Source organism: Argiope bruennichi, chromosome 4, assembly GCF_947563725.1.
Source record: "Argiope bruennichi chromosome 4, qqArgBrue1.1, whole genome shotgun sequence".
NCBI classification, from domain to species: domain Eukaryota; kingdom Metazoa; phylum Arthropoda; class Arachnida; order Araneae; family Araneidae; genus Argiope; species Argiope bruennichi.
The window spans coordinates 26,350,506-26,365,014 of record NC_079154.1 but is presented as its reverse complement, the minus strand read 5'-3'; the positions used below and the strand labels follow the sequence as shown (position 1 = coordinate 26,365,014).

Here is a 14,509-nt window from a genome sequence, read left to right as displayed (position 1 = left end):
CTTTAGAAACATCACAACTGTTTATCATAAATTTATATTGTTTTGCATACATTTTATTAATAAATTTCATCTGATAACATTACCAACAAATATGCCTTTATCTTTTAAAGGCATATTTAAAACTTATTTTGAACTTTTATTTGAAAGTCCACTTATTTTGAAATTTTACTAAGCAGCACCTATAAATGCATCAATTCAATCATTTTAAAGATAATAATTTGCCAAAAAAGTGGAACTGTTCCTAAAAATAAAATGGAATTCATTTTACACAAGGGCATGAAATATGAATATCTAAAATGCAAATTTTCCGTTTTAAATGCTTTACAGGAAATGCACAAATGCATTTTAAACAAAAAATTTGGAATGCAAAATTCTATCAAAGTTTAAATCCTTGACATTTTAGTTAATTAACATAATTTGAATACGATTTTACTACTTAATTACTAACTTTCAATTAATATCAAAGATGGATATGTAGGTTATTTATGCTTGCAATAGATACTTTCTATTAAATATGTTTTCAAATTATTTTTAAAGTCTTGCAATTCTTTACAGTTGATATTTTAAACATAAAGACATTATTGTTTAGCAAATGAGTTATCTAAGTTATACAACTCTTGAAATAAATTTAATACCTGTCCGGCTATTTTATACTTAAATATAAAAGTAATTTTAAAAGAAAATATCACTATTTGTTTATTAAACATTTTCCCAAAAGAAAATTATTAAAAATTTGATTAAACCTTAAAAGTATTACAGAAAAAAAAATCTTAATAATCTGTCTCCCATTTTTCTAATTGCATTGGAGCATTTTGAGTACACATGACTTATATATATGGAATATATTCAATTTCTAATACTGAGTTAATTTATTTAAGGAATTAAAATTTTAATATCATGAATGAATAACAACACATAATAATAAAAAAAAAAATCCCTACATCAAAGTGAAATATTTTTGTTTCATTAGTTTTTCACTCTTACAAACAAAATAATATGCAGGCATATTTTTTTTTATAAAACTTTAAATAAGTTGTTTATATATAATTTTATTATTCATTTTTATATGGTCAAAAGATGCCGTTTAAATGTTCTGCATTTCACATATGAATTACTTGTGTCAAATTGATTATTTGCTTTACATAGACATATTCAGATATAAAATAAATGGCTTAGATAGACCATTTGAATGCAGCACAATAATATGCATTTCTTTAAAAATTATTTCGTAACAAAGGAGTAACCACTAGATTTAGAAACATTCTTTTAAAATAAGAATTTTTAAGAGGAGAAAGGAAATTGTTTTCTCCTTTTCAACTCATTGGAAAATGATATCTGTAGTTTCTATAAATCTATCTATTCTTTTACGAGCAAATAATATACCTATCACATGCAGGGTGACTGCATAAGATAGGAAAGTAGAATAATCAACCAGAAGAATATAACGGAATAATAATACTGAAACTTTAAAAATTCCACTTAAAAAATTAATGCAATTGTATGTATCTGAGTTATTCAATAATCATAAAAACTATTAATATTTTATAAATATTTATTTGCATATATAGCATACTATAATACAGTACAAATAATGTAAGAAATTTACAAAACAACTATCTGAAATTTCATAAATATTCTTTTTATTTGTGCATTACTTTAAGAATAAAATTAAAATTCTAAAAAAAGATACAGTAAATTATTCAGTTAACAGAGTTAAAACAACTATGTCATAAAAACATCACAGTTTTTCAATTCAGTTTTCCCCCAGTGTATTACAGATAACAATTAAAATGCTTTCTGATAACAATAGGTTAGCATTTATTGCAATCTCAAGAATATTAAAATTTTTCTCTTAAATTATGAAAGAAACATTTAAAGAAGTTTTTCTTTTAATGTTCTTTAAATTATAAATCTCTAATTAGATTAAATTGAGACATAACATATAATTGAGACTAAACATATTAAATTGAGAAATTTTGTTCAATTAATTATATTGGTAAAATTTTAAGCTTTTATAAAATGAAGCTAAACAAAAGATCTATTTTTCAGAAATATTGTGTAAAATGCAATAACATAATTTTATACAGTAAATTAACAAAGAATTCTTCTAAAATAATGATAATCTCAAAATGTAATCCAATTTCATATTCAAATTGCTTTTATTAATAATCATCAAGTTTCTGTTAACATTAAACAAGATTATTTGCTTTTTTTTTTTTTAGATTTATAATTCTATTTTTTACTAGTTATATAATTTGCAAATCTTATGTAGAACTGAAATTTAAAATATACAAATTATAATATTAGTTATAATAGTAGTTATTACAAATTATATTAGTAATTTCATTTTAAACTAAGAAAATACTTTAAATTCTTAAAAAAAATTGTGAATCATTAAAAATTCTCTCAAATATTTTTATTTGCCATCTGAAGTTTTGATTTATTTTTTAGTATATTACATTATTTTGAAATTCAATAGACTTCATAAAAGTATGAAATCTCGAGTTACTTTTCTTTCTGAATGTAAAGTTTTTGACTTTTCAACTTAATCAAACAATATTAAAAAATTATGTTCAGCTGTATTTACAATTTACCATATTCAGCAAAGAAATTTAACCTTCCAACAGGCATGTATATTTGAGTGAAGCTTTCAAGAAGAATTTCTTATTATTTTTTTGTTAGAGGGTATTAGGAAATCATGGTTTTGGCTATTCCTGCTTAGTTTCAATACGAAGCATTTTTTTAAAGGTTTGTTGATAACTGCAGGAAGTGGTATCCTCTCAGTGGGAAATTAAAATTGATGAGAAATTAGAATCATTTCAGGAAAGGTATAATTTCATACAGTATATCCTCTAAAGAAAAAAAATAAATATAGCATAAAATTCAAGCTTTGAATAATTTATTCCCAGAATAATCAACTACAGGATGTTGCTAAAAGGCTGACATATTTATGAGACTTGAAGAAATGTGATCATGGACAATTGGCTTTGGAGTTCAGATTTAATTCTAGAAAAATACAAACTAATTTGCAGGAAAAAAAACAACAACTCAAATTCATAATAAATTTTAATAGAACAAGAAAATCCAATAATCCTTTCTGCTTTAGAAACAATATGATCCTATTCTCCTATGTTGCAACATTTTATAAAAATATCATTTTTATTACAAGATATCATGACAATGCAAAAATCAATGAAGTTGCAAAGGATAGTAATAAGCCAGAGAGAGAGACAATCAAAGTGTTCTTCAACCTTACCAAGGGAAACATGAACACAGCAGACAAACTTTGTATTTTCTATAAAGCAGCCAGAAAAATCAGGTATTGGCCTCTTATCTTTATTTTTTTTCTGTGTTGAATGTAGCTGCAATCATAGCCACATTATTCAATCAACAAATAGTAAAGAAAATCTACCTTGAAGGAAATATTTGTAATAACTGGGAAAGACTCTTGCAAAAGAATATATTGAGCAAAGAACACTTACCTCTTTACAAAACAGGCTAAAAATATTGAAAAGAAGAAGGGGGGGGGGAAATAAGAAAGAAAGGAGAAAAGAATGACAAACACACTAGAATCATAAGGCTTACCTGTGACATTTTCCAGAAATTTATATGCTGAAGTGTATTTGTTTGAATTGCAATGAAGCAATATATAATTTTATGATTTATGAATATATATATATAATTTTAATTGTTTTTCATGTTCATATTGTTTTTACAGTTTAATATATGTAAATATTTAATTAAAACATTGAAAATTTTTATATATCATTTGTTTTATTTTCACATTAATTTAATTCTTTGGTCATTTTAGATTGTTTTTGTGTTTTATGTTTACATTATTTTAAAATGAAAATTGTATTTATTATGTCATTACAACTTAATTTTAATTATTATCCTCTAAAAATTTATGTTTCACAATTATCCAGGAAATATACATTACCTTTCATCTCAAAATAAAGGGCACACCCCTTGGAAAGTTAAAGAGATAATATTCTTGATTTTTGCTGCTTTAAAAAGGTATCATTGCAAATAATTTAATGTTTACAGTAAATTTTTATAGAATTATAATATTAACAATAAACAAGTGATTACATTAACAATACATAACAAAGCATAAATGAAATGAAATATTTCAAACTATATTTCTAAAATACATTATTCAGATAAATAAGGTGTTCTGAAGGACAACAATGCACAAAGAAATCATGCAAAAACATTTAAAAGCAGATAATTTTAATTTGAAACATTTAGTTTAAAGACAAATTACTGATAAATGATGCTTTGTAACATGATATAAAGTATTTAAATACAAGCTTTCTTCTCTTTTGTTCAATTGATTAAGTGAAAACTTTGTTGCACAGTGAAACAACGTGAAGGAATCAAGTGATTTAAAACAGTAATGAAAAAACTTAATACAATTTCTTTTTTGTTGCTGTGAATCGTTCCATATACTGAAAAAGAAAAATAATAAATGCATTAGAATTCAGCCATACATATTTAAATAGTAGAAAATGGGAACGAAAAAAAAAAGACGCTAGTTTTATGCAATATAATATCTTTAAAAAGCTGTATTGTGAGAATAAATATTGATTATAAACTATTAAAAAAAGAAATATATAATTATTCTCATGACATAAAATGTTCAATTTTATTCAAAAACACTGTATTAAAAGAATATAGTTGGTTAATTTAATTAAATATATAAGAAATTATTAAACTTTTAAAAGTATTTTTATATAAAAAAAAGTGTGAAAATTCTTTATATTATGTATAAAGAATTTTTAAGAATATACTTTCACAATATGAATATAATGAAATTACTTTAAAATAAAAAAATAAGCTCTTTATAGTGCATGTTCATACAAGAATACTTATAAAAAAATCAAACTAAAGTTGGAACAGCAATATGAATTAATTCAAAATTAAATAAATGCAATCAAAATCATATGATATGAATGGAGAAAATAACTTTTAAAATTTACACATGATGGTTTCTTTAGTAATAGATTGCATGATTCACAAAAACATGCCTTTTAAAATCAATTAAATAACTATAAAATATCCCACATGACAAGAGAAATTAGAATAACTATCAGTATCTTATTGCAACAAAAAACAACTTTCAAAAAAGGCAAAATTTACTTTTTAAATAATTGGTAAAGCATTTTTTTAATTATAATTTAAACAGTAAGAGAATAGAGTTTCATAGTATAAAAGTCTCAAAATTATTTTTACATTTAATTTTCAGAGCAATAAATAAAGTACTTGGAAAAAGGAATAACAAATTGATGCACATTGCAACCATTCATACTTCATTTATAAGACAAACATAATAAAAAAATAAAAGGGAAGATTCAGCAATATAATAAGGATAATAAGATAATACATGAAGCAAAAGTTAAATATTTATGCAACTAAATTTTCGAAATAATTATCCAACCAACCTTTTCCCATCCTTCACGAGCATGAAGATCTTTGGATTCAAACAAATTTCCATCTATTGCAAGAAGGGATATTTGGGAATCCGTCAGTATTTTTTCTGGCACAGCAGACAGCTGAAGACAATTTTCTTCCAATCGCAAAACTTTCAGCCTGTTACATTCTGCTATTGCTTCTGATATTATTGATATCTACATAAATAAATAAAAAGTTGATTAACCTTGTTTTTTAAAATCAACATCATATTTTCGATTTTTTTTTATTTTTTTAAAAGTTTTCAAAAGAATAGGAAACTAATTAGGTCCATGAAAATTATATAAAATGTTCACACAATAAACAATAACAAAATTCAAAGCAGAATTTTAAATATTATTTTGCAATTAGGTAAACAAGGTACAGTTAATATTGGTATATTTTTAATGATGAAATCTATTAGTTCTAATATTTTAGATGGATTCTAATATTACAAGCTGATATATGCAATATTTTCATAAGTATTCTATTGAATAAGGATAATGATTTTACACAAAAGCATAAATTTTAGCTTGAAAGCGGAAGTGCAAATCTCATGAAGATTCATCCATTAAGAAAAAGCAGCAAGACAAAGATCTGCTTCAAACTTAAGCACAATTTCACAATGAAATAATGATTATTTTAGATGAATAACTTAAAATCTGAAAGGGGAAATTATTAAATGTTTTACTATGATACATTTAGTAAAAAGAAGAGAAGAGAGAAGGTATAAATGTTAAGAAACAAAAACTTTATAGTTTGGATTATTAATTAAAAACCAGAAAAATTTATTGAAAACAAATATTCTGTATCAATTTTCAAGCAATGTTTTGCAAAAAATATTGTAATATACATTTAAAACAAGCCAAAATATAATTTTATATCAAACATTAAAAAAAAAAGAATTTTTAAGAAATGTTCACTTATATAATGATATTTTAAAAACTAATTTAAATCTTAATTAATTTCCAATGTTTTAGCTTAATTTAACCCATATTAATTTCATTCTAAAATGGTCTCTTATTTCCTGATCTAATTCTACCTTTTTTATTTAATTAATGCTACAGAAGCTGCAAAACTGCTTTAGTCAGCACTTTCACACACTCCAAGTGAAGGGATAAAAATCTGTTAACTAAACAAATGCTTTTAAAAGATACCTATATTTCCTTTTTCTAAGTCTACATCTGTCAAAGAATCCCTATCAGAATCTGATAGCATAAAATCACTCATGAAAAATATTTTGTTCTTCTGATGTGTCATGGATGGACGCATCTCGTTGTTTCTTGCTTGTACATAAATTATGCTTCCCGAGATGAAATAAAGCAAAGTTTTAAAATTTTCAAAAATGTCTTCGCTCTCACAAAACTGCTTAAAAAATATGTGTTATATATTATATATATATATCACACAGAATTGAAGTTAAAATTAACTAGCTTCTCCTGATCATATTTCTTTAATTATATAAGATGAGGAACACAACATCATGATTTCTAACAGATTCAGATTAAAACAGATTAACGTATCAATGAACTAAACGTACACATCTGAAATATAGTAATAAAGTTGTGAAATTATATTTCTAAGTCTTTTTTGATAAGGAAGGAAAAGTAATGAAAAAATAATATCTGAACAATTATAAATTAAAGTAAATCATGTATATATAATATATAAAACAAACTTTAAATTTAACTTAGAAATTAATTAATTAATTAAATAAATGGTAGCAAACTCACTCGCTAATTCAGATGCACAATTAATAATTAATATAATATATGATCAAGAAACACCAGAAAAATATTTTTTATCCTTACTTGATTTTGATTGAAATTTATTTCTATGGCCGCAATTTCCTTCACATGGTCAGGAACTTCCACAAGCTTATTATGAGACATATCCAATAATTCAAGCTTTTTCATATTTGCAAAAACAGGTTGCAAATTTGTGATCTTATTGTTACTTAAATTAATAGTCCTTAAATTAACAAGTTGTACAAATGAGGCAGGTAGAGTTGTCAGCTCATTATTGCTGAAATTCACACTTTCAAGCTTTTTCAATGTTCCAATTTCTTCTGGTAGAGATGCTGAAAGAAAATCCATTTTATTTGGACATTGTTCATTATTTCATATATAAAAAAAAGGGGAGGAGGGGGTATTAGTTTTTATATTAAAGAAAGCTGTACACATTCCTCTTTAGACTTAAAAATGCAATTGATAAATTCCAAACTTTTTTTAAATAATGCATTACTCACATGACATAATTTCAGTACCAAGCCAAAACTATAAAAAACCTGATGTTATGGCAGCAGAATTCAACTATCTAATTCTTTACTTATGATTCATTTAAATTTGGACTTTCAAAATCTTTTGTGTTAACAAATTAGTTGTGCCATATGATCGGAATAAACATTGAGTAAAATTAAAAACAGATTTTTTTTTCTTATATAATTTCAGACATGTGTTACTTTTAAGTAAGTGGATTTTGCAACCCTTTTGTTTTTGCTTTCCATGAATGGACTGTGAAATTAAAATCACATAGTCTAAACAAATTTCACAGCAAATATAATTAAAATGTTAAAGATAAAAGATAACAAATTTCAATCACTCACTTAAAAAAAGCATGCATACTTCACCAAGCTATAGTGCATATCTAGTATGTTAAAATCTCTTTAATAAGATACATTATGACTGATGAATTGAAAAATAAATCCTTTCCTGCTTATGCAAAATATTAAATGCAGCACAGCATTTTAATTTTGAAATTCATTGTAAATCTTACAATTATTACCAGTCAGAGCACAGGGAAATAGAGCATACAATTAGGTATGAATTAAGATATGCACAGTGATGTTTGCTATAAGATCAAGGTTGATCCTGTGATTAATCTTGCACGAATTGACTCCCTCATGCAAAATGTTTTCATATAACTTTCAATATAAAATTGTTGAATTAAAATACGATGATAATTAAAAATTCAAAGTATCCTTATAAGTTTTTCAAACTTAATTAACTACAATATTTCCAAATCTATTATAAAATTACATGTATCTATTATAAAATTATATTGGTAAAAATATCAAAACAATTATTACCTATCCTTATTTGACAAGCTGTTAAATTCTTGAGATTAGTAAAATTTCCAATTGTAGGAGGTAGATTACCAATTTTGTTGTTTGAGATGTCTAACGTTCGAAGAACACTGACTAGCTGAAACATCTCTCGAGGAAACTAAATACAAAGATAATTACAATAATTACAAAAATACAGCCATTGGCAAAACTATTATGGGACACAAGAAAGAAATTATCATAATATTAATTTCAGTTCCCAAAAATAACAATTTATGTAACAGATAACACATAATGATGTTGATGAACTTAAATTGATAAATGGTTTTTACAACAAAATTGCTGTTATGTGACACATTATAAATGAATTTTATCAATGGAAAATCCGTCTATGTGCATGTAGAAGTAACAAAAAAACAAACAAACAAAAAAAAACAACCCCCGTTGATACAAGGCTTTAATAAAAATTTTGAAACGATTCCAACAAGTCACAGATTGCCTCCTGGTCTTTATATCTATGTGTATATGAATAAAATAATAGAAAAACACAATGAATGAAATTGGATATGATGCCTTGTAATAAAAATTGTTGTTAACAACTTTAATGCTATGTCATAGACTTCAAAAATAAAATAACAAAAGTAAATTAATGAGCAGAATTAACAACAACAAAAAAAAAAAAATCCCTTCATGTGTGAAAAGAAAACAATGTTAGATTTAAAGTAAATCGGTAAAAACTTGGCTAGAGCATTACAAGAATAATAATTACCAAAATTAAAATTCGATTTAAAAACCAGTTAGTAAAAAGATAAGATTAAAGGAAAAGTATAATTTGACTTATTTAGTGAAAGTCACCTATCTGACAAACGGAACAGTGGAATTAGAATTAAGTTACTTTTTCAATAACTTATTAAACAGTTAACTTTGGCAGAATTAATAGGCTGAATTGACTAATAATAATGTTATTTCAAAAGCAGTCATCTGTAAAATATACCACAAGTTCTTAAAAGAAAAATGGGAGAAAAAAAATAGTGTAATATTTTACGAAAAACATAATTTATGGGAATACTTACCTCATGTAACCCTGTATTAGCGATTTGTAAAACTCCAGTTTTTTCAGCATTTTTTATGTGTGGTTTAATAGCATTTCCCATGGTGAAAAAATATATCAACGATTAAAACTGAATATTATTTTATTGTTACACGATTACACCTATGGCAAATTTGTATTTATTTACAATGTGTCAAAAAGAAGACTAGTAGAGTTGAGAGGTTAATCTGCTGCTAATTCTGGCAAGTAATGGTTATCATTGCATTTCAGGAACGTAGCATTACACATCGCTTTGGGATTTAATTTTAACTAGCTCATTTCTACTAATTTTTTGAGACTTTAGTAAAATTATTTTGAAATTATTTAGAGGAGTGAGCTGAGTTTTTTTTGCACAAGTTAATTAAATTGCAATAAGTTATTAAAACGAAATTAAGTTAAAAAATTTTATGTTCTTATTAGCATAAAATGTACAACAGCATAGTTACAATATTTCTCCAATATTGCCTAGAATACCGTATGAAATAATAATTATGGTGATGTAATGCAATATCTTGTATTGAGATGGAAAGCAATTAAGATTTTATAGACATTTTTTTTTGTCTTTTTTTTAGCCCAAAGGAAATAGATAGATAATTTCAATATATACATCTTTTTTTTTAGACTGCAGCTACAAAATATTATAGATTCGGAGCATTTTTGTAATAAAAGTATGATTTATTAATCATAATAATAATAACAGACAGCAGACAAAAAAAAAATGACTGAGCAATTTCTATGAAATGTTTTTTTAATCAAAATATCCTAGGATAAAATTTAAAAAAATAGTTCGTAATTAATTAAAGATAAATTTTGACTAGTTTTAAATTATATATTTCTAGTTGAAGAATATATTTTTGCGTATTTCAGCCGTTTGAAAGAAATTGAAATTTCAAAAAGAAATTTAGTAACATTTAAATGATTCAAATTATAATTCAGAACATATTATAATTTTTTAAAATCTTATCCGCACGCTGGGTCAGTAAATTGATTTGTTTAAATATAGTATAATTTTTGAATTAGTAGAAAGAGTATTTAGAAATAGGGATGACGAATATTTTAAGAGCGATTATTACGTAACCAATATCAAAAAGTCACAAATACAAGTAATCAATACTTTTTAAAGAGGGGTGTGATTCAAATCCTTGATGCGATCTTACTGGTAATATTTCGATTACAGGTTTTGGATTACGATAGAAAGTAACAATCGATACGATATCACTGAAATTTGCCGGAGCGGTGACTTCACTGGAAAGTAACAATCGATACGATCTGTCCAATGGAAGCTCTCGAAAGAAATCTGTGATTGGATTGAAATGTGAACGGACTGGTTATTGGAATTATCGTATCGTATCATTGAATTGCATATCACTGAAATTTATCGGAGCGGTGATTTCACCGGTAAGTGCGAGGCTTCACTGGAAAGTGCTAAGTCATCACTCCACTTTACGGGAGTGACCGATATTCGTATTTGATGATGCACTATTCCATACAGATCATTTTTAATTGCTCGTGACATGATTGACTTCGATTACATGTATTCTGTTTACTGCTGGCGCCATCTATTGGTAGAATATAGGACTAAAGTAAACATTTTAAAGAAATGACATATATTTTTAACTCACCTTTTCCAGAAAAGGGTTCACTCTAATAAATAAATTAAATAAATAGTTTTGAGAAAAAAAAAATAAAATTTAAGAAGTAAGCTGAAACAGATAAATTAATTCAATCACACGTTACTTAAATTAGTAAATTAAGTATTAATTGCAATTAATAAATTTTATATTTAATATTAAGTAATAATTTTTAATTAATAATATGATTGAAATAACAGATATTTGGAACGCATATTTAAAAATAACAATAGCAATATTATTTGTTATTCAAAAAATCGTGGATTATGCATCTCTATTTAGAAAGGATTTTATTGAAACAATTGATTTGAGATAAACTAGAATTGATCTTCGATTGATTAAGATTAAGTCTGAAGTTTTCCCACTTCAGGTCTCTTTAATTCTGCAAGTTCTTTTAAAGTTTAATTTTGTAATAAGACATTGTTATGAAAAGCTCGGTGAATTATCACTAACGTTCCAAATAGTATTAACCTGATATATTTTCAGCAACTGAGAATGTAATTATAATAAACAGGATTTCGGCTCAAATGATCTTAAATGGAATCGGGACTCGAACTCCTGATGTCCCGATTCTAAATATGTTATACCACTTTACAACAATTTTTGTATGACTATTATTCGAATTGGAAACTGCTCGATTTATCATATTATTTCATATAGAAGCCAGTTTATGTCATTACTCCATTATATAATAAATGTCATTGTCATAGCTAAACAGGCAATTAATTTTGCCATGCTTATAACACAATGCGCATCTGTCTTCCATCTAATCTCGTTTTGAGTTTACATTGATTCTCTATTGGTGCAAAATACCCAATATCTTCAGGATATTCTACTGTATTAGAGATGCATAATCCACGATTTTTTGAATAACAAATAATTTTGCTATTGTTATTTTTAAATATTTGTTCCAAATATCTGTTATTTCAATCATATTATTATTTGAAAATTATTATTTAATATTAAATATAAAATTTATTAATTATAATTAATACTTAATTTACTAATTGAAGTAACGTGTGATTGAATTAATTGATCTATTTCAGCTTACTTCTTAAATTTGATTTTTTTCAAAACTATTTATTTAATTTCTGTATTGGAGTAAACCATTTTCTGAAAAATTTGAATTAAATATAAATGTTATTTCTTTAAATTGTTTACTTTAGTTCTATATTCTACCAATAGATGGCGCCAGCAGTAAATGAAATATATGCAAAGTCAAATCACAAGCAATTAAGAACGATTTGTATGGAACAGTGAGTGCATCAACGCATACGAATACCAGTAAGACCGGTTACTCTCATGAAGTGGAGCGGCGACTTCACACTTTCCAGTGAAGTCACCGCTCCGATAAATTTCAGTAATATGCAATTCAGTGATACGATGATTCCAATAACCGGTCCGTTCACTTTTCAATCCGTTCACAGATTTCTCCTTTTCTGTTATGTTCGAGAGCTTCCATTGGACAGATCGTATCGATTGTTACTTTCCAGTGAAGTCACCGCTCCGGTAAATTTCAGTGATATCGTATGGACTTTCTATCGTTACTTTCTATCGTGATCCAAAACCTGTAATCGAAATATCACCAGTAAGATCGTATCAAGGATTTGAATCACACCCCTCTTTGAAAAATATTTGTGACTTTTTGATATTGGTTACGTAATAACCGCTCGTAAAATATTCGTCATCCCTATACTGTATTAAGAATACCGAAAAAAGTAATGGAGATGTAACGCAATATTTTATTCTAAAATAGTTACATATTCAGAAACTTTTTAAATGGAAATGAGCTAATATTATTCAAGTTTTGCAATTAAAAAAAGACGATTATTATATGAAATGTTTTCAAAGTTTCTTCTTAATAATTTTGAATTGACTGTGAATATTCAAAGGAGAGTTTTAAGTCTACATAACACGATTCTCTTTCTGCATTTTCGCTCTGATGCTGAAGAACTCGTTTCTTGCCAAGAGATCTTGAAGGCTCTGGCGTAATTTGATGAAAATCTCAGATGTCATGCTTAATGTGTTTTTAAGATATCGTATTCACAGATAGATAGATAGATAGACACAGTTCCGAAGTTCAGACTCAGAGAGATCTGAACGCGGAGATTGGTCAAAAATTCGAGTTCAAATATTTTACAAAAAAATACTTCCTATAGATTGTGTGTACGAGAAAGTAATCAGGAAGGAAGGGGGATCTACCCAAAATTGTCTCGTAAAAGGTTATAATTTGTATGGGATTGGATAACAACAATTACGAAATATTAATCTTTGGTGGGAATTTAGCATTTTTACTGAATCTATTGTGTGATTCTTGGCGAAATTTTTGGTGATTAAATCTTTAGTATATTATTTATAGAAGCCAAAAGTCGAATTTGTGTTTTAGATGCGTTTTTCACACTCGATTGAAGCAAAAATTTGGCACAGAAGTACACTAGAAGTCACGAAATCCCATACCAAATTTGATATATAAGTAATTGAGTTTTTTAGTTATCGTATTTACATGTTTCTAAAAGTACAGACCAACAACTTGCTTAAAGCTTTTGCTTGCATCTTTTAATTTAAAATTTGATAAATTCCAACATTGTAGATGTTAAATTTGTGTATCGAGTTTTATCTATATTCGTTTTGTAATTATCATGTTAACGTATATTAGGGGAGACAGGCAGATAGACTTCTTCTGAACGGATTTAGCTCAAAATTAGATAGAAATCTACAAATTCGATGGATTCGATTCGATTCTATAGATGGACCAAAGTTCTTCCGCCTAGTGCAAAGCCGCTTCGAGTTATTTTTGACCCAGGCATTCAGTCAAATAGGCAGATGTACAGATATCTTCCAAAAATATGTCTTTAGAGCTCAGGGGTAAGGTGTAAAACGCAAAGATTTGTCAAAATATCGAATTCGAATTTTTAGACAATTACAATATTTTCTTTATATTTCATATAAAAGAAAATAAAAAGCGGCCTCATTAGTATAGAGCAAGAAAAGACATTACTGATAAGTTTTTCCTGAGGGAAAATCTTATTCAGCTGCTTCTAAAAATGAATTAGATTACAGATTTCAATATGAGAAATGAATGATAAACAGAATTTAATATCTGAGTCTTCTTATCAAGATTGATTAGCCGTTTTGTTTCAGTTTCCTGCTAATAATTTATAACTCTGCCATATTCCTTCTTTCATTGTATTGTTCGACTGCATAGATACGAAGAGGTACAGTAACATGAAACTGTTCAAAATTTCTATATTTGACATTCATTATTTAGAGAAT

At 26.1% G+C, this 14,509-nt stretch overlaps 1 protein-coding gene across 1 annotated transcript; it reads right to left on the bottom strand.

Moving 5' to 3' along the window:
- Positions 1-3,335: 3,335 nt before the first annotated feature.
- Positions 3,336-9,773, bottom strand: LOC129967099 (leucine-rich repeat-containing protein 57-like). The gene is made up of 5 exons (XM_056081771.1): positions 9,589-9,773; positions 8,540-8,675; positions 7,263-7,531; positions 5,445-5,630; positions 3,336-4,451 (listed from the first exon to the last, which is right to left on the bottom strand). Exons 1-5 carry the CDS (start codon positions 9,667-9,669, stop codon positions 4,410-4,412), a joined length of 714 nt encoding a protein of 237 aa, XP_055937746.1. The 5' UTR covers positions 9,670-9,773; the 3' UTR covers positions 3,336-4,409.
- Between the last annotated feature and the right edge of the window lie 4,736 nt (positions 9,774-14,509).

Excerpts from the sequence above, each read along its gene's own strand:
- LOC129967099 (XM_056081771.1), bottom strand. The coding sequence starts at position 9,669 with ATGGGAAATGCTATTAAACCACACATAAAAAATGCTGAAAAAACTGGA. Across the intron at positions 7,532-8,539 it reads AGCTTGTCAAATAAGGATAG|CATCTCTACCAGAAGAAATT; the intron begins GTAATAATTGTT and ends ATTTTCTTTCAG. Across the intron at positions 4,452-5,444 it reads CTCGTGAAGGATGGGAAAAG|TATATGGAACGATTCACAGC; the intron begins GTTGGTTGGATA and ends TTTCTTTTTCAG.